This window comes from Microcaecilia unicolor, chromosome 9 (assembly GCF_901765095.1).
Source record: "Microcaecilia unicolor chromosome 9, aMicUni1.1, whole genome shotgun sequence".
Lineage (NCBI taxonomy): Eukaryota > Metazoa > Chordata > Amphibia > Gymnophiona > Siphonopidae > Microcaecilia > Microcaecilia unicolor.
Genome location: NC_044039.1, coordinates 116,731,178 through 116,752,609, shown reverse-complemented (window position 1 = coordinate 116,752,609; position 21,432 = coordinate 116,731,178). Strand labels below are relative to the sequence as shown.

At 45.9% G+C, this 21,432-nt stretch overlaps 1 protein-coding gene across 1 annotated transcript in view; it reads right to left on the bottom strand.

Moving 5' to 3' along the window:
- TTC6 (tetratricopeptide repeat domain 6) overlaps positions 1-21,432 on the bottom strand; it is a 258,723-nt gene that overhangs the window by 26,287 nt on the left and 211,004 nt on the right. Inside the window, exons 28-31 of the mRNA XM_030213691.1 lie at positions 18,381-18,521; positions 10,891-11,004; positions 10,661-10,696; positions 4,728-4,801 (exon numbers count right to left, since the gene is read on the bottom strand). Coding sequence (XP_030069551.1) covers positions 4,728-4,801; positions 10,661-10,696; positions 10,891-11,004; positions 18,381-18,521 — 365 coding nt within the window. The remainder of the gene's footprint in view (positions 1-4,727; positions 4,802-10,660; positions 10,697-10,890; positions 11,005-18,380; positions 18,522-21,432) is intronic.

Below are 21,432 nucleotides of genomic sequence, written 5' to 3'. Positions count from 1 at the left end.
ATGAACTGGAGACTACAATGCCTCAGAAGAATGGAAGAGCAGAGGACTTACAAGCAGAATGACTAAAAATGATGCAACACCAGGAGCAGCAAATGAAGAGATATCAACCTTCAGAATAAGAGGCACCGGGTGGAGAGAAAATAGCTGACAGTAGAATATCAGGCATATCACCCATCACTAGATAATTCACTGTTGAAAGTAGAGATCCCAAGGTGGCTATGGTATGCAGCGCTGCCAAAATATATGTTAGGATCAACCACACAGGTGTGTTAGGAGCTGTCAGGAAACATACAACAGCCTTAGGAATGTTGACGAGCCAGGCATGGCTATTGATGGTCCATACGCAGACAAAGAAAGTTCACCAGATTGGAGGGTGTGAAGAGGTGTGGTGTCTAGTAATTTACACGCAGGCTAGTTAATGCCCCATGAAGGTGGCATGGCAGGCGGTGCAATAAAAGAAACTAGAATCAGTAGATTATAGCAGATTGCCAAGTACTGTAGAACAAGTAGAAGTAAATCAATTTTTTACTTGTTCAAAAAGTACAAACACTAGGGGACACTCAACGAAGTTACATGGAAATACTTTTAAAACAAATAGGAGGAAATATTTTTTCACTCAACAAATTATTAAGCTTTGCAACTCTTTGCCGGAAGATGTAGTAACAGTGGTTAGCTTATCTGGGTTTAAAAAAGGTCTGGACAAGCTCCTGGAGGAAAAGTCCATAGCCTGCTATTGAGACAGACATGGGGAAACAACTGCTTGCCCTAGGATGAGTAGCATGGAATGGTGCCATGATGCGGGTTTCTGCCAGGTACTTGTGACCTGGATTGGCCACTGTTGGAAACAGGATACTGGGCTAGATGGACCATTGGTCTGACCCAGTATGGCTACTCTTTTGTTCTTATATATGCCGCAGCTAGAGACAGAGACAGCGGGCTGATGCATGAAATAATAGTCTTCGGCAAGTAGCACCATACTGGAGGCTACTGCGTGTGACAAAGAAGTGAGAAAGCTACAATTGAAGCCACTCCTGTAAAACAGTAGCCACAGCTGCACCTGCGGTCATTCTATCTGAATTACACCCATGGCACCTGCATATGCCACCCACAAGACCCTTCAGAAGGATGCCGCCTTCAAAAATATGTCTGTGGATTGAATCCGAATCCATTTTTGCAGACGCTCTCTTGGAAGTTACTCTTGTGTAATAAACATCTTGAGGTTGAAAACCAATCAACTTGCGAAGATGAAGCAATAAAAAGACAGACGTGAGAGCCCTTCATGTGTCAAACACAGCCATGTGTTCCATGTGTACCACTGAAGTCAACTTTTCAAAATTATTAGGGGTGCTAAACCCAACAGAAATTACTTCACCTTGGACACAGTAGAGGAGTTTGTTCAATATAGGGGGTGCTCAAGCACCGATAAAGCTGGCTCCCATGATATGCACTAAGAGCAGTTATCACCTCTGTAGCCAACCGAAGGCTAGGCAAAAGCAGTACCATGCTTGGCTAAATATAGAAATACATCCATCTTCAGCTAACCATCACCCTCACATGCTACACATTATATCTGAAGCAATTACTAGCAGAGCACTGTGAAGCTGCAAATGTTTTTTTGTTAAATACCATCAAGTGAGACAGCTGCTTCGGATAGCTATTACAAGTATCCAAGATAAGAGGGTGCTGGAAATCTGTGCCCTGTAGAAGCAAAATACACACTGTTAACCCAGCTGAGGTAGCTAGCCTGGAAGACATTAATACAGGCAAATGAAAAACTGTATGCGAGGAAAAAGAAGAGTAACACTAGAAATCCACAGTTCATGAGACACCAGAATCTCCCAAGAGAGCCATGCAGTAATACGCCATAGGCGAAAAACCTAGGAGGCTGGTGACACCATGGAGCTCAGGAGATAACTGTTTCACGAATACCAGAGGCAGATCTCATGGAGCGGCTGTTAAGAATTGCTGAATACAGTAAAATAGCGCAACAGTCACTGCTACGTCTACGTACACTAGGAGGGAGTCAACCCTACCAATTCAGAGGAAGGTGCCACCAAGAAGGCAAGGGACAGCTGCTAAGCAGCACAGGCCGATTCAAGCAAGCCTACAGTATAAGAGGATGCTGCTATCAAGAAGTACAGGAGGTTAACTCTGCCCAAAAGAAAAAGCTGTGTTTGTGCAGCAGAAAGGAAACTGTCACTGCAATGCTGTAGAGGACCGCATGGTGGAGTAGCACTAATGCAACCAGTACTGTGTTGTTGGAAGGCTGGAACACAGAAGAAAAAGTCACCACCTTTGCGCAACAATGTGAAAAGTGACAATGGCCTACACATGTGGTTGTAACTACTACACTGCACCCCTGAGAGATTCCCCTATGTAAACACTGAAGCCGTGGTACTTGTGAGGCCGCTGCTGGTTGCTACTGCCGTATAGACTAAGATGTTATTGCCACTGCGGAGTAGGTGTAGCTACTGGTCCCATGCAGATGATGAGGCTGCTACTATCGCTCAGTCAATGTCGCTGCTGCTCTCGCATATAAGTTTGTCACCACCGCACAGAGATGTTACTGCCCTTGCACCACCACCTTGGCGCTACTACTATGTGGCATATACGAATGCTGCTGCCATTGCACAGGACACACCGATGCTGCCACCATAGAGTACATACAGCAGCTGGTACAGCACAGGACAATGAGGCACTGGCCCAGCGCAGTACCTGTCGTAGTTGGCCTTGCGTAGCACGTGAATTGTTGCCACTACGAAGGAAATAAGGTGATGGAACTGCATCATATGGTTACCGCCGCTGTACAGCAGATGCAGGTGATATGCAGCACAGCACATGAGGATATCGCTACTGTGTAGCACATGTAGGTGATGCCCCAATGCAAACCATGGGGTCACTGGTCCTACCTAAAACACACAAATGGCACCACCATGCAGCACCTGAGCATTCTGCTATAGCGCAGAGTCTGCACCTTCTGCCGGTAGGAAGCAGAAAGAGTTAAATTCACAGACTCTGAACTTTGGACAAGATCTCAGTCAGGCACCCAGACTGCTTCACACACCCACATAACACAAGAATCTGTATTAACTGACTGGACGATATTCAGCACTGGGCTCTTTCTCTGTCTCCAAATGAAATAAAGTGGTTTCTGCCATTTCCTCTATAAAACCAGGTTTTCCAGAGGAGATACTCCTTTTCTTGTGGAGGAGAAGGTTTGGAGCGAAGGCCAATGGATCTCTGACGTGTAGGCCTGATCTCAGGGCCTCTCAGACTCTAAAACATAATGAAATCTTGCACACTGGAATCTATACCTCAATGTAGATAAATGCTTCAGCAAAGGTATCTCCCCAAATAAACTTGATACCTGGAGGCACAATACAATGTTGAAGCAGAGTTGGGAGTTACCCATGCACCATTGATGTTCAACAGTAGTTTCTGATAAATATCCAGTTAATTTAGGACAGAAAAATGTTGCCCTAAGTTAACCAGGTAGCTATCTGGGTAATGCTATCAATCTATATAAATGAGACGTGACCGACTCACCTGCAAATGCACAGTAGAGACCGAACGTTGATAGAGTCCAAGCCCCGCCTCCACCAGCAGTACAGACCAATAGGGAGCATGTCTTGGACATGGGCGTGGAAATCGGAGAAGGAGGGGGTGGAACTGAGAGGGAAACGGATGGAGCGATGGAGGCGAACTGACGACAGGACTCACGGGAGGTAACACGGCGATGGCGGAAAGAGGGGGGGATTGATGCTGGGGGGGGGGTCAAAGGTGGTGGCGCAAGTGCGCGCCACACCATGCCCGATGTTACTGGGCGGAGCCACTGCGGCGAGCTGGGCGAGGCTAAACAACGGAAAGAAGTGCGATGTCCCTGGGCAACGCTAACCAATGGAGAGAACCGCGATGTTCCTGGGCGGAGCCGCTGCGGCGAGCTAGGCAAGGCTAACCAATGGAGAGAAGAAGGCTCCTGGGAGGGAGGGAGAGAAGAAGGCTCCTGGGAGGGAGGGAGGGAAGGAATTAGATGTGAAAATAGAACAGACCAATACTCGCCCGTTTTAACAGGCTTAACGGCTAGTTGAATATAAATTGTCCCTAGGTAACTCCCGGTGGCCACCTTGTATCAGACACTCACTAATGATACATGGATAGGAACTGGCATTGAATATCAGGATCTAACTAAACCAAGGGCAGCCAGCATTTAAGGAAACACTGATTGCCACTGGCTGAATACTGCCCCCTTAGAAAATGACAAGAAATAAAGACCATATGGCCTCTAACCATCAATACCAACTACTAATCTCTACTATCCCTTCCCCTTTCTTAGAGATCCTTTATAATTGTCCCATGCTTTCTTGGTTTTATTGGAAAGAAGAAAAATCCATAGCTATGAAAACAACTAGCATACATGGAAAATAACAACTGTCCAGGGTAAGATCAGCTGTAAACTGGTACAATGACATTCTCTTTCAAAGAAAAATCTGAGCAACTGTACATCTGAGGGTGAATGGGAAGCTACCACACATGCCCAGAAAGCTTTTCTAGAAAGCTCTAGAAAAGCATTCTCTGCCAATGAGAAACAGTCAAGTGACCCATGACAGTAGTTCCATTATTGCTTTTCACCAAAGAACAAGGTATTCTAGTCATTATTTATGTGTATATTATGTTCTCAATTTACAGTATGCACAGCAAATTAATAATAACTAGCAAAATAATTGTACCTGTGATAACAGACTGCAGTCATCTGATGAATCTTAGAATCATGTGGATTATACAGTATGGCATCTTTAAAGTCCTGAGAAAGAATATTGAATAATAATAATTTTATGTGACCTCAACAGATGCCTCGTAAGTATTCAAATTTGTAATGTTTTCTGTCAGCTGTGAATGGATGCACAAAATCACGAGTTGTAAAAGCCAATAGAACCTGAAAATAATTTTTTTTTAAAGGCACGATTTCAAACAGCTGACACTGATAGAAAAAAAAAAACATATCAAAGCTAATAAGTGTAACAGCTGATAATAACAGTGATACTTGATACAAAGACACTTGGAGGTGATGCTCATTCACAAGAATGAAAACAAAAATGAGGTCCATATTAAAATAGATACCAATAAGACAAGATAACCCCGACATGGTAAGTGAAGATGAGTTTTAAAAATTGGAGGGAGGGGGCCTGGAACTGAAAGGGAGGGAGGAAGGGAGGCACGATGACCCTGGAACTGTGATGGAGGGAGGCGGGACCCTGGAACTGTGAGGAAGGGAGGGAGAGAAGGAGAGAGAGAGAGGGGAGGGAGCATAGGCGTAGTTTGACTGTTTCATTTGGGGGGGCAAAGAATGGGCGGAGCATATTAGCATATCATTTGCATATATACATATGCAAATGAATATGCTAATATGGAGGAAGGAAATGAAATTTACAGGCAAAATATCACAGATGCACATTTCAAAAAGCTGACACATTTCAATTAATAAATTATGAATAAAATACTTTTATTTACCTTTGTTGTCTGATCATTTAGTTTTTCTATTCGCTTTGATCCCAGTGTCTTCTGTTTTATGCAGTGTCTTCTTTCTAGTAGGCTTCCCTCTGCTCCCCACCCTCCCAGTCCCATCCATCTCTTGCTCCTTCCCTCTGCTCCCCACCCCTCCCAGACCCATCCATCTTCTGTTCCTTCCCTCTGCTCACCATCCCTCCGTCCCATCCATCTTCTGCTCCTTCCCTCTGCTGTGCCTCACCTCTCCCAATCCCATCCATCTCCTGGTCCATCCCTCTGCTCCCCACCCCTCGCAGTCCCATCCATCTCTTGCTCCTTCCCTCTGCTCCCCACCCCTCCCAGTCCCATCCATCTTCTGTTCCTTCCCTCTGCTCACCATCCCTCCGTCCCATCCATCTTCTGCTCCTTCCCTCTGCTGTGCCTCACCTCTCCCAATCCCATCCATCTCCTGGTCCATCCCTCTGCTCCCCACCCCTCGCAGTCCCATCCATCTCTTGCTCCTTCCCTCTGCTCCCCACCCCTCCCAGTCCCATCCATCTTCTGTTCCTTCCCTCTGCTCACCATCCCTCCGTCCCATCCATCTTCTGCTCCTTCCCTCTGCTGTGCCTCACCTCTCCCAATCCCATCCATCTCCTGGTCCATCCCTCTGCTCCCCACCCCTCGCAGTCCCATCCATCTCTTGCTCCTTCCCTCTGCTCACCTCCTCTCCCAGTCCCATCCATCTCCTGCTCCTTCCCTCTGCTTCCCACCCCACCCAGACCCATCCATCTCCTGCTCCTTCCCTCTGCTTCCCACCCCTCCCAGTCCCATCCATCTTCCCTCTGCTCCCCCCCCCCCCGCGAGGTCCAAGATGGTGACTCCGTTTACCCCCTCTCTTCCTCCCTCCCTCCCTCCGGTGCAGGCAACAATCTTCAGCTTTTTCAGCGTTCCTGGCAGCGGTAGCGATGTACACGCTGCCTTCGGTCTGCCCCGGAAGCCTTCTCTTCAAGTTCCTGTTCCCACCTATGCGGGAACAGGAACTTGAAGAGAAGGCTTCGGGGCAGAGCCAAAGGCAGCGTGTACAACGCTACCGCTGCCAGGAACGCTGGAAAGACTGCTGCCTGCGCCGGAGGGAGGGAGGAAGAGAGAGGGGCATAGGCGGTCGGTGACCCAACTGTTTGGGGAGGCTAAAGGGGGCGGGGTTAGGGGGTGGAGCCAGGGGCGGAGCTTATAGCCACAATTAACACAGAAAAAAAATAAGTAAAAATAAAATAGTCACAATACCTTTTGTTAAATTTAGATATTAGATATGTATCATATGTCAAAGAATAAAGTGGTTGCTCAAAGCATATACTAACCACAATCGCTCAACTGCAAAACACTATGCACATATTTGTGCAAAAACATACTCAAACCTTACTGTACCATAACACTAGGCAGACCCTAATACACCAATATACTACCCATATAGAAAATGCAGACCGTCAACAATATGAAACAAGGGATCATAATATCACAATTCTCATGTAACGCCACAAAACACCCTTTTAGGGTGGATAGTGTTCACAATGAGCTCCTTTTATTAACAACTATATATAGATCCTTCAAGAGGTAGTGTGTCATGATTTAGGCTCTAAAACCCTTTCCGATGTTTTGGTGCCACCTCAGTAATGCCAGTACACAATCTCTCCACTGCAAAACACTATACACAAACTTGTGCAAAAACACACTCATAACCTTAGCAAACCATAACAGCACTAATTCCAAGGACAGGATGAGCTACAACCTTATGCGTGGAAAAGCAGCACTGTAATTACACCGGGCTCTAAAACACCAGTACACAACCTATTGAAACAAACAAAAAAAAGGGCTGTAAATACTACACACTAGTAGAATACTGCACCTTGATTACACATGAAAAACACATGACACAACAGATATGAAGGCAAAACTGGAAAGTTACCTCAAGAAGTCAGACTCAGCATGCAGCAATACTAGAAAAATTGAAACTTACATGCAAAATATCACAGATGCACATTGCCAAAAGCTGACATATTCCAGTTAATAAATTCTGAATAAAATACTTTTTTCTACCTTTGTTGTCTGATCATTTAGTTTTTCTATTCTTTGGTCCCAGTGTCTTCTTTCCATTTGATATTTTTTCTCTCAACATGTCCACCATCCTCCTGTGTCCTTATGCGTCCTGTCTACCATCTGTAGCCCTGTCCTTATCCTTTCTCCAGTTTCAGCATCTGCCCTCAAAGTGTTCCAATCCAGCCCTTAAATTCAGCAATTTCCCCTCCATCCAAATCCAGCATGTCTCCCCTCCATCCATGTGCATGAACTTCCTCTGTCTTTCCTCCCCTCCATCCATGTCCGGCATTTCTCCTCTCTCCCTTCTACTCCATCCGTGTGCATCTCCTTCTTCCCTCCCCTCCATCCATCCATGTCTTTCTCTTCTACCCTTCCATCCAGTGTCATCCCTCTTTCTCTCTCCATCCTTCTACCCATTACCCTCTCCCAATCCTTCCGTCTATTGTCTCCCTCTCCTTCCATCCATTGTCTCCCTCTATCTCCCTTCCTTCTAAACAGTTCTCTCTCTCGACCCTTTTCCATTCAGCATGTCCTCTCTATCCCCATCCTTCCAGTGTCTTTCCTCTTTCCCTCCCTACCCTTACGTCCACTGTCTTCCCTCTTTCTGCCCCCTCCTTCCAGCATTTTCCCTCTTTCTCCCTCCTTTCATTCAGCATTTCTCCGTCTGACAGCTAGGGTCTGCCCCAGTTTCTCCCCAGCAGCTTCTCTCTCTCTCTCCCCATCTTTCCACTAATCTCTCTCTCTCTCCTCTTCCATCCAGCATCTTCTCTCTGGCTCTCCCCTGCTCTCTTCCATGTCCCCTCTTTCTCTCCTCATCTCTCTCTGGCTCTCCCCTGCTCTCTTCCATGTCCCCTCTTTCTCTCCCCATCTCTCTCTGGCTCTCCCCTGCTCTCTTCCATGTCCCCTCTTTCGCGCCCCATGTCTCTCTGGCTGTCCCCTGCTCTCTTCCATGTCCCCTCTTTCTCTCCCCATCTCTCTCTGGCTGTCCCCTTCTCTCTTCCATGTCCCCTCTTTCTCTCCCCATCTCTCTCTGGCTCTCCCCTGCTCTCTTCCATGTCCCCTCTTTCTCTCCTCATCTCTCTCTGGCTCTCCCCTGCTCTCTTCCATGTCCCCTCTTTCTCTCCCCATCTCTCTCTGGCTCTCCCCTGCTCTCTTCCATGTCCCCTCTTTCTCTCCCCATCTCTCTCTGACTCTCCCCTGCTCTTTTGCATGTCCCTGGCTCTCCCCTGCACTTTTCCACTTTCTCTCTCTCTCCTCCAGCGTCCTCATGCATCCCACCTTTCTCTTCCCTCCCCTTCTTGCTCCCATCACTCTCACTCCTTTCTCCACCCCCCTTTTCCTATTCCCTGCCATTGCTTTCCTTCCTCCCTCTTCCCCTTAGATGTGGCACCTCACATCCTCCTCTCTCCACCCCTTTCCCTTTGGTCTAGCAGCTGGCTGGCATGATGCATCGCTCACCCCCCCCCCCCCCCGGACTAGTTCGGTATCGCTTTCCCCCTCCGCTCCTGTCATGTCTTTGAACGTCGAGGATTCCTTCCGGTAGCAGCAGAATTGGCAATGATGTAAGCGCTGCTTTCAGCCTGCCCCAGAAGCCTTCTCTGGACAGCGTCCTTCCTACGCGGGAAACTGTACAGAGAGTGCTTCCGGGGCAGGCTGAAAGCAGCGCTTACATCATTGCCAATTTTGATGCTACCGGAAGGAATCCTTGACATTCAAAGACGACGTGACAGGACAGGAGCGGAGGGGGAGAGCGATACTGCAGTAGTCGGGGGGGGGGGGGGGGTGGCGGTAATGATCGCGCGGGTCCACGGGAGGGAGGGAGATGTTCAAGGCAGCGGGAGCTGCACCCGGGGTGGTCCAGTCTGCCCTGCCCTTGCTGCACTTCTGGCTGGGGAGGCTTAGCCTCCCCAAGCCTCTTATACCGGGCGCCTATGGAGAGGGGTAGACGTACACGCTCCTCTCCATCCGCTTGGCTTCCCTGCCCTCTCTGTCTGCGTCCCGCCCGAAAGGAAATGACGTCAGAGGAAGGCGGGACGCAGATAGAGAGGGCAGGGAAGCCAAGCGGATGGAGAGGAGCGCGTGCTTGCATGTGGTTTTTTGTTTTTCTTTAACTAATGGCGCGGCGGCGCCTCGCGTCATTTGGGGGGGCATTGCCCCCCCTCGCCCCCCCCAGTCTACGCCTATGGGAGGGAGGGAGAAAGAGAGGGGAGGAAGGGAGAGAGAGAGGGGAGGTTGGGAGAGAGGGGAGGGAGGGAGGGAGGGAGGGGGGCCTGGAACTCGGAGGGAGATGGATGGGGGAGGTGTGATGCAAATGTAGTGGGGAGGGCAAGGGACAGAGGAGAATTGCTGCACCACGATGGATGGAGGGGGCAGGGGAGAGATGCTGCACATGGATGGATGGAGGGGGCAGGGCACAGAGGACATTTGCTGCATATGGATGAATGCAGGGGAGAGAGCATAATTGATGCACACAGGACACACACTACACTCTCTCACTCATACAGACAGACAGACACACACATTCTGTCTCTCTCTCAATCACACACTCTCTCTGTCTCTCTCTCTGACATACACTCTTTCTCTCACACACATACTCATTAACTCTCTCACACATACCTCTCTCTCACACATACTCTCTCCTAACAGTTCCCTTAAAAACATAATTGCCATTTTACTAGTGTTCTTATATTCTACACAAACCCTACTCTCATCACTTTGCATTAGACTACTGGAACCTGCTCCTCACAGGTCTCCTACTGAACAAACTCTTTCCAGGTCATAATTTTCAAAATTCAACTGCATGACTCATTTTTGTTAGTGTCACTACACTCACATAACCCTCTTCTTATTAAATAATACTTGCTCGAGTAAAGCTATTGCAATAATAAAGAGTAGCAGTACTTTTGCAAGTATATTTCTAACTTTTTATAAGGGACTCACAATATCTGTTACACAGCCAAGTTCTTTAACAACATCATATATGATAAGAATTATACACCTGTAATGCACTGTCATATTCATGCAGTTCTTGATAGAGCAGACCTCGGTTAATTAATATTTTAAATTCAATGTCTTTCCTTACATCAAGAAGAAGACCAATCCCATAGTCTTTCAAAGCCTGAAAAAAATTGAGAGGGTGGGGAAATACTGTCTTTAAATTCCAAATATCATACACACACAAGTTAAAAAATAAAAAAAAACCATGGTTGGACAGAAATAAATACATGATCATCTAGTGTAGTGAAATTTCATTTGCATATGTGACCCTGGATTCATCTGCTGCTGATGCTAAGGAAAAAACGTATTTCATACCTTATCATAAATTTTCATTTGGTGGTAACAGACTGCACGGTTGAAATATGCTAAAGAGCAGGTTTTATCCATTTCAATTGCTTTAGTTAAGTCATCAATTGCCCTGCAATATGCCTGCAATGAAAAAAGGAAGTATTGCTGTGTGTTATATCACAAAATGTAGAATTTTTAAAATTATTTCATTTCATTTACAAAGCACAAAGATGTATTAATGTGTCATCGACATCTGTAGTAAACATAAACAAGATTTAAAAAAAAAAAGATTAAGTCAGATTAAGGACCACTCAGGTCAGCATCCTGTTGCCAACAGTCATCGAAACAGATCAGAAGTACCCAGGGCCGTGCCTAGGGTCTCTGGTGCCCCCCTGCAGACTATCAGTTGGCGCCCCCCCCCCCCCCCCCCCCCCGTCTAGCATAAAATACCATAAATAAGTAAATATAAACTTTTAACGTGGAGCACCTGATTATCAAAGTGGACATATTCCAAACACTATAATGAAAATAAAATTATTTTTTCTACCGTTGTTGTCTGGTGACTTTGTTTTTCTGATCATGCTGGCCCAGTACCTGATTCTGCTGCTATCTGTCCTCTTAACTCAATTTCCAGGTCTTCCTTTCCATTTATTTCTTTACTTTCCTCCTTTCTTCTTCATTTCTTGTCTTACATCTGTAAGTAAAAGCTGGGTCCTCTGCAGACTTGACTGTCCAGTGGATCCAGCTTCTGCCTATTTTCTCCATTCATGTGCAGGTTTTTTAACACCCCCCCCCCTCCAAAATCTAGTACTAGGCATGCCGAGAATACAAAACACTCTGGACCTATAGAGCAATTCTACCATACCATAAGCAGTAATTTCTATGAGTCACACAAGGAAAAGGAAAGCATCTTAAACACTACAGTGAGCACTAGAGCATCAATTCACCTACTGTAAAATGAAACCAGGCAGAATAATACAGATCGTCAATCCTGCACAGTCAATGCCAACTGAAAGCCATGTCTTTTTCACAAACACAGATACACCCTAATCCATTATAGAATAGGTAATAATAAACTTTCTATTTAGACAAAAATTAAACTGAACCCCCAAGATGCCAGACTCTGCATACAATGCAACACCACAGAAACAGAAACTGTCCCCTAGTATTGTGCAAAATATGAAGACAGCAGATGTAAATTTGAAAAAACTAACAAGTACCAATCACCACTTTACAAATTAACAAATAGAAATAAAACAAATATAGAAAATAAAATAATACCATTTTATTGGACTAATACATTTAGCTTTCAGAGGCCAAAGCATCCTTCCTCAGATCAATACAGTACAGTGCTGTTACAGTATCCTATCCTGACCTGAGGAAGGGGGTTTTGTTCTCCAAAAGTTAACCAAAATGTATTAAAATTAGTCCAATAAAAATATTACCTTGTTTACATGTTCTATTATAAACATTTATTAACACAGCTACAATAATACTTTATCCTAAAGCAAAAAATAAAATATATATTTTATTTACAATTTGTTGTCTCTGGTTTCTGCTTTCCTCATCTTCTTTTCACTGTCTTCCTTCCATCCAGCATCTCTTTGTTCTCTCTCTGCCATCCAGTGTCTGCCCTCTCTGCTGTCCCCTCCATCCAATGTCTGCCCTCTATCTCTGCCCCTTCCATCCACCATCTGCCCCTGTCTGCCCTCTCTCTCTCCCCCTTCCATTCACTGTCTGCCCTTTCTCTCTGCCCCTTCAATCCACCATTTACCCTCCCTCTCCCATCCATCCAGGATCTGCCCCCTTTTTCAGCCCCACTATCCCACCAGTCCCCAGTTTCAGCTCCAGCCCTTTTCTCCCACCAGTCCCGAGCTTCAGCCTCCAGCCACTTCCCCCTGCCCCTTTCAGCCCCCAGTCCCAGTACTAGCCCCCTTATCCCACCTACCCTCCTTTTCAGCCCCCAGTTTCAGCCCCCTTCATCCACATGCCTTGCATTAGGGCCCCCCTTTTCAGCCCAACTCATTCTCCCACCTGACCCAGGCATGCCCCATTTTCCCTCATGACCCCTTCTTAGACCCCAGTTCCAGCCCCCTTCTCCCATTTGAGAGCCCCCTCCCCATCCCCCTTCTCCCATCTGAGAACCCCCACCCCTTCTCCCATCTGAGAACTCCTTCCCCTCCCCATCTGAGAACCCCCACAACACCCCTCTCCAGTGGTGTGCTGGTAAAAAGTTAACAACAGTCTCTCTCTCTCTCTCTCTCTCTCTCAAAAAACAAACAAACCCCTAAGACACCCAGATTGTCACTGTCCTTCCTTGCCTTGCTCAGCAGAAAGGGGATTCCCCCCCCCCCCCCCCAGGCACATTGTAGTGTTGTGCCTGTGGGTGGGTGGGTGGGTGGATGGAGGAGGGAGGCATAAGTATTTTGAATTTCAAAGCGGACTGCTAAGATGTGTTATAAACGGAGGTACAGCTGTTTATATTAATAAGTGACACTTTTTATAGATCAACGTGAGCAGAGAACTGTTTAAAAAAACACACACACAGCTGCTTAAATTTGTGAAATCACAGAAAGACAACAGGTCAGAGAAAATTGGTGAATCCTAGTCTAATGTCCTCACCTTTCAACCCTTCAATCTGCCTTATTCACGGGATATACTGGGAGGGGGGATACTTACCACCCCCACCCCAGGTTTGAAATGGTTGTACTTCTCTCCCCTCCCGTCCCGAGACTCTCTGGCATTGGCAAGCATTAGCAAGGGCACACACTGTGTCCTATGGAGGCTGCAAGTTCCATCGAAATCCCCTGCAGCCTTCAGGTAAAACGAGTACATTTGTTAGTAAGCCTAGAAGTCATTTCAATCTTTGGGAGACCTGGGAGAGATAGAAAACAAATCCTGCAGTAGAAACAACAGCACCTTAAACTCTGGGGATTCCGGAAAGTGACACGTGTGAGAAGCAGAAGAGAGGGGAGGGAGGCAGAGCTGTCGCCCCATGCTGTGGCAGCCAGAGTCTTCCCTCCCCCTGCCTGACAGATCATTGAAACTCTCTCTCTCCCTGCCTGCCTGCCTGCCTGTGGAGAGCAGGAGCTGCAGCTTTTCCCTGAGCCTTTGTTTTTTTATTGCCCTCTCTCTTTCAGAAACGCTTCCTGACCTTGAATGAGAAAACTTGGCCAGGGGCAGAGGCTACTGCAGGAGGATGCCAGAGAACTGAAGTTTAGGCAACGCATCGTCGGGCCTCACTGTGTCCCGCCCTCGCAGAAATAGGAAGTTACCTCAGAGGAAGCCGGGACACAGTGAGGGCCGACGATGACGAGGAGAAGAGATTTGATTTTACTTGTTTTACAAGCAGCCGGGCAGACGCGAGGCGCAGCCTGCAACTCGGCTTCACAAATTTTTTTTTAAAGGTAGGTGGGAGGCGGAGCAGCGGAAGCAGTAAGGCGGGGCAGCACCGCAGCGGCGCCCTTGAAGGCAAGCGCCCCCCTGCGGTGCTTACCTCGCTTACCGTGTTGGCACGGCCCTGGAAGTACCTAGAAGATCCCATAAAATAGACTGAATTTTTTAAAGCACATTTCCAGGGATAAGCAATGCATTTTGCAAGACTACCAGAAAATTTTTATGGACCTTTCCTCCAGGAAATTTTCAACCCTGTTAAGTTGGTAGCCTTGACCACAGGGTCCAGCAACAGATTCCACAGCTGCACCACCCCTCAAAAAACCTTCATTGGACCCTACCTGTCCTTCCAACTATCACCTCACCTCCCTATTCCCTTTCCTATCCAAGATACTTGAACGTGCTGTTCACCGCCATTGTCTTCACTTTCTGTCATCTCAAGTTATTCTTGATCCACTTAAGTCTGGCTTTCGCCCTCTTCACTCAACTGAAGCAGTGCTTGTTAAAGTCTCCAATGACCTATTCCTGGCCAGATCTAAAAGTCACTATTCTATTCTCATCCTTCTCGATCTATCTGCTGCTTGTGACACTGTTGATCACCGCCTGCTCCTTGATACGCTGTCCTCACTTGGATTTCAGGGCTCTGTTCTTTCCTGGTTTTCTTCTTCTTTCTCCCATCGCACTTTTAGAGTATGCTCTGGTGGATCCTCCTCCACTTCTATCCCACTATCAGTTGGTGTACCTCAGGGCTCTGTCTTGGGACCTCTTCTTTTCTCCATCTATACTTCTTCCCTTGGTGCTCTGATTTCATCCCATGGTTTTCAGTATCACCTTCAAGCTGATAACTCCCAGATCAACCTCTTCACACCAGAAATTTCAGCAGGAATCCAGGCCCAAGTATCAGCCTGCCTGCCTGACATTGCTGCCTGGATGTCTCACCGCCATCTGAAACTAAACATGACCAAGACTGAGCTTCTTATCTTTCCCCCTAAACCAACCTCTCCTCTTCCCCCATTCTCTATTTCTGTGTAATACACTCTCATCCTCCCCGTATCATCAGCTTGTAACCTTGGGGGTCATCTTTGACTCCTCGCTCTTAACAAACTGCTAAAACCTGTCGTTTCTTTCTCTATATCACCAAAATTCGTCCTTTCCTTTCTGAGCACACTACCAAAACCCTTATCCACACTCTTATCACCTCTCGCTTAGACTATTGCAACTTGCTTCTCACAGGTCTCTCACTAAGCCATCTCTCTCCCCTTCAATCTATTCAAAATTCTGAAACGATTTATATTCCACCAATGTTGCTATGCTTATATTAGCCCTCTCCTCAAGTCGCTTCATTGGCTCCCTATCCATTTCCACATACAGATCAAACCCCTCTTATTGACATACAAGTGCATTCACTCTGCATCTCCTCAGTACCTCTCCACTCTTACCTCTCCTTACACTCCATTCATTGGGTAAATCTCTCTTATCTGTACCCTTCTCTTCCACTGCTAACTCCAGACTCCGTTCCTTTTATCTTGCTGCACCATATGCCTGGAATAGACTTCCCGAGTCGGTACGTCAAGCTCCATCTCTGGCTGTCTTCAAATCTAAGCTAAAAGCCCACCTTTTTGATGCTGCTCTTAACTCCTAACCCTTATTCACTTGTTCAGAACCCTTATTTTATCATCCTCACTTTAATATTGGGGAGAGGGATTTGGCTGTTGCTGATTCGTGGATTTGGGAGTGGGAGGTTGTTGCTGATGTGAGGGGGGCTGTTGTTGAAGGTCTGGACAAGGAGAGCTAGATCTACAAAAATTGTGCTTTGGATCAATGAATGGAATCAACCTGGAATTCACCAAAAACACTACTAAAAACTTTTTTTGAGACATGAATATACCAATAAACCATGGGAAAGCATCTAATTGCCTCAATAATAAACCCTTAAAATGCTAAACTACAAAAACTTAAAATCAGAAGTCATACATATAGGGGTGAATTCTATATATGGCGCCAAAAAAGTGCTATTCTGTAAGCCACACTTAAAGTTAGATGCAGTTTATAGAATAGTGCTTATGCCCAGGACTCACACCTAACTTTACGCGCACCCATTTGCACCAACTGAAACGTGATGCAAATGTACGCGCCTAAACTGGGCGCATATCCTGTCACAGAAAGATGTAGCACATCATTACAGTACAGCCTGTTATTTTTCCACGTACTGCCCCCATCCTCCACAGTATCTAAACCACCTTCTTTACACCAAGCTTCAAGCCACTTATTGAATTCCTCTGTTTTACATAGTCTTTCCTCTCCCTTCTCATATGCAGGAGAGGAAAGACTACGTAAAACAGAGGAATTCAATAAGTATCTTAAAGCTTGGTGTAAAGATGGTCTTACATACATAAGAGGATGATGCAGATGGTCTTACATACATAAGAGGATGAGGGAGTATACGGAAAAATACAACACAGAGACGTCAGGACTGCGGATGCACAGAAAAGGAGAATTACTTTTTATTTCAAAAGGTAGAAGTTTGGTTGCTGCACACAGTTTTCATTTCATATTAGATCATATTTGACTCTTGACGCAGGGCTGTGCGCCGAAACACGGCCCGGATCGGTCCATATTAGAAAATCGATTTTTATAATTAAAGGAACTGTGTCCCGTTTCTGAAGGCTCTTGGTGTTTTTTGCTGTATCTAGTACATGGATAAGTAACAGGCTGTACTGTAATGATGAGCTACATCTTTCTGTGATCATTTCCTTAAATGATAACTTAAGGAAAATTATCAGCTGTGCTGTTAAAGGTAGCAATCATTACTCCACAGTAACTGCATGACTGCCTTCCGCAGAATGTAGGGAATTCCTCCACCAGCTACTACAAAAGATCTACATTTAACTCACCTTAACTTTGGCTATTAACGTCCATTAGGTGCAAAACAGTGCAACAATAAACTGTAGGGATGGGCTGTTTGAAATTAATGTCATCCGTCAGTAACAGTGCCTCTTCTTCTTAAAGTCTGCACACTAAAAGGATATAGTGCACATTCTTTTCCTCCTTGGGTGCATGTGTAAACTATTGGACGTGACATACTATTGGGAAAGAGTGCACAATATGAGGAATATTCTATAAATCATGCTAAAAAATGGGCGCTAAGCACTGTTCTATGCCTAACTCTGGATGCCAGACTTATGCTGAAATCTGGTATAAATCCCAGCACCCAAATTGGGCACAGAAACCCAATATTCTATAACATTGCACACAACTTTCTGGAACGCCCATGCCAAGCCCTCCTTTTGGATTTAAGAACCGAGATTATAGATTAGTGTGCAGACAGATGCACGCACAAATCCTAATTGTTGCTAATTAACATCTATAATTGGTTGTTAGTACACAATTATTGATAGTTGATGGCTCGTTAAGAATCTGCGGGTATATGCCAAGAAGGTGCACCATGTGAATATAGGGGAAAATTCTATAAATGGCACTCAAAATTCGGCGCTTAAAAAATTTTGCACTGAATGGTAGTCTATAATGGGTATTTTGGGATCAGTGCCTTTAAAAAATAGCATGTAGCACTGGGATCCGCGCTCAACTTTGGGCAGGAGTTACACTAAATGAAACCAGGTGCAGATCCACCGAATGCTATAACACTGTGCACATTTTAAGAGAACGCCCTTGACCCACCCATGCCTCTCCCATGGCCATGCCCCTTTTGCAGATCCATATGGAAACACTTAGGCGTTATTTTATAAATGGGTACCTAAATGTGCTTTTGTGCGAATCTGCCGTTTTGGCTCCATTTAGCATCTTGCATCCATTAGTATGGTTTTCCGCACTGACGTAGTGCTTAACGTTCAGCACCATATATAGAATTTCCCTCATAACATGCAATCTTTAAGAAGGAGGCAAACTATTAACAACATTCATTGGAAACAAAAAAAAATTCAAAACAAAATGGCACAAAAATTATCTAGGTACCCATCCCTAGTAAATGGGTCCCTATATTTTTAGGGTTAGCAATGTTGTGTTAATTACCAAGGCATGTTTGGCAATATGTAAAATCAATAATCAATAAATAAATAAAATTAAAATGCTAATATATTAAAATAGTACCTAAATAATCAGCCTACCTTAATGTAATATTTCAATGCTCCCCGATATATATATGCTCTCACGCAATCAGGCTGGATTTTGATTGCTTCATTACAGCTCAGAATTGCCTTAATGTATCTTCCTTTTGAACCATAATAGACAGCACGACTCAGACAGGCCTTTATAAAAGACAACTTGTTAGCACAGGGCCCACTTAAGGGAGAGAAACACTATGTTGACTTAAAGGCACTAGAAGAACATAAAGACATGTTTCCTTACCGTAAGGGTACTAGATACAAGGAATGCTCTTCCCAGTGGAAGTGGTAGAGTAAATCATCAATAACAGAACTCAAGAAAGCACATGACAAGAACAGAGCAGTTTTTCCTAACCCTTCCCTGTCCTAGAGGTACATCAGGATAGTTTGCAGTTCAAAATATCTATAACAAACTTTCAAGACATAGAATTGCATACTTTGAATACCTAATGTATGCAAATTTATTTATTGCTGCAATCCTGAAAGGAAATAGGCCTGCCTGAAATTAGCCCTTCTTAGAGTGGCTGAAAGTATAGAACAAATTCAATAAATATCACCTAAAAAATCAGCATCATAAAAAGCTGCACTAAGTGCTATTCTATAAATGGCACTCAAAGTTAGGAGATTTAGAATTTACTTTGATTTTGTTTGGAATTCCCTGATTAAATATAGAGTGACTCAAAGTTAGGAGCCATTTATAGAATAGCACTTAGCACCAGGAACTTCAACTACTTTTATGCACCACCATTTACACCAACGAAACCCTAGGGTAAATCCCCACACCTAAATTATGCACAGATCCCTTTTATTCTATAACAGTGTGCATAGATTCTAGGAATGCCCCTGATCTCCCTAAGACCCTCCCATGGCTATGCCCTTTTTTTTGGATCTGTGCATAAATTTTAATTAATGCCAATTAGCATCAATAATTGATTGTCAGGGCCCAATTATCAGCACTAATTGGCTCATGTACACAAATTGGGCACATACCCACATTTGCACGCACAATTTTTAACACCATTTATCGAATTTGGGGGATAAGGCTCACAAAATATGTACTTTTGGCTGCATTAAAGAGATACTTCTACCCATACAATCCAGATTTAGTCTCCTTCAGATCTTTAGTATAATAGAGTCTTTTTCCAAAATACACAGCTCATAACACATTCTCTGCCATAGTTATATCACAGGTAATTCAAAGTCTATTCATCTATTCATCTAAGAACCTCAGTGATGTTAATTGCTATCACTTTAAAATACAGCGATTTCAGCAACATCAAAATCTTCACCGGTTCTTTTTTTCTTTTTAATGCATTCTCCTCTTAACTTTCTAAATATATTTTAGCGTTACTTATCTTTTCAATTTATTACATTTGTCGGACCCAGGGGATCATCTGCCCGACATGCACGTTTCGCCCAAACTGGGCTGTCTCAAGGACATTCCCCCTGTGTTTCTTATAGCGCCAGCTCAGCAAAAGCTCAGCTCAGCATTTCCGGAGGCCCCATCATGACCTCCCTGTCTGTTGCCCTGTAAGGAAGAAAAGGACTGAAAAGGACTGAAAAGGCTGACCTCTACTCCAGTAACGACTACACTTGGAACTGGCCCCTCGACCTGGTTGATACCTTCACAGCTCCCTAAGGTGTCCCTGACCTGCCAAACTGGGAGCTGAGCGGAACCACTCCTCTAGGAGCCAAGGAACTTTGGATTCTCCCAAGCTCTTCACCAGCTTTCTCCAGCTCATCCCCAAAGACCAACTTGCCCTGGAATGGAACCTGACTCAAATGAACCTTGGAGGCCACATCTGCCGACCAATTCTGGAGCCACGGAAACCGGCTTTCCGCAACCACCAGAGCCAGGTTCTTCACAGACGAAGAGACCAAGTCATTGAGAGCATCCGAGAGAAGGCCATGCTCAACTCCAAGTTAATGACATCCAAAGACACCTGCAAGGAGGATGCTGACAGTGCGTCCAGGAGGTGCTCAGCTCACCGAAAGCAGGCCCGTGCCACGTAACCCCAACAAATGGCAGCCTGTAACACCAAGGCTGAAAACCTCAGCTTCAGAAGAGCCTCCATTCGACGATCCTGAGGGTCCTTAAGGGCTGCCCCACCCCCTACAGGAACAGCTGTCTTCTTGGTGACCGCTGTCACCAGAGCACCACCTTATGGGCCTGGAAAGACTCCAGGTCCAACATAGGGAGCTGATAAAGTCGAGCCGTCACCCAACCAATCTGCAAGGGTGAATCCAGCGTCTGCCATTCACCCTCCACCAATTCCTGCAAATCCTCATGATACGGAAAGGTCTGGGGCAGCCGGCACACCCTCTTTAACAGCGGGTCGCCCTTCCGAGGCACCTGAGGAGGGTCTTCTGACAATTTGAGAGCCAGAAGGACCTCCGCCAACAAAGTTGGCAACTCCTGTCGCCTAAAAATCCGAACTGAGGGATCCTCCCCCATAGGCACCTAGGCAGACTCATCCTCAGACAGTGGGAGTTCTGACCTGATGGAAAGCACCTCCTCCAGGTCCTCCACAGCTGCAATGTGGGCCGTCTTGACCCCAAGGGCACCCTCAGGCACCCCAAGTGACTCTTCTTGGGCCCTGGTCGCTGGGAGATCTCCTACAGCCTCCACAAGGAGCCCCTTCTTCAGGCTATAAGCCTGATGAAGTAATAGAACAAATTTGGGGGTAAAATGAGAGGGGGCCGCAGAGGCATCATGCCTGGTAAGAAGTGGCTGTCCCTCTCCTGAGTCCAGCCCCACAGCATTCACACTCAAAATGGCAGACATTCCTGCCAAAACGGCGTCGGGAGCGCCACGCACCGGGAGTGCAATTTCCCCTGAGAGAAGCCTCCTTACTCTGCTGAGGGGCTTTCCCAGCACTCCCCACCACTGGGACACCCGATTCTGGGTCAGTGCCCATCACCATGTCTGCCTCCTCGCACACGAGGCAAAGACCACTGTGCAGAGAGACCACCCGCTGAGTGGAACAGGCTGCAAACCTATGCACCTTCTCTGCCTGGGAGGCCATGCCACACTGTACCAGAGCAGTGTCTAGCC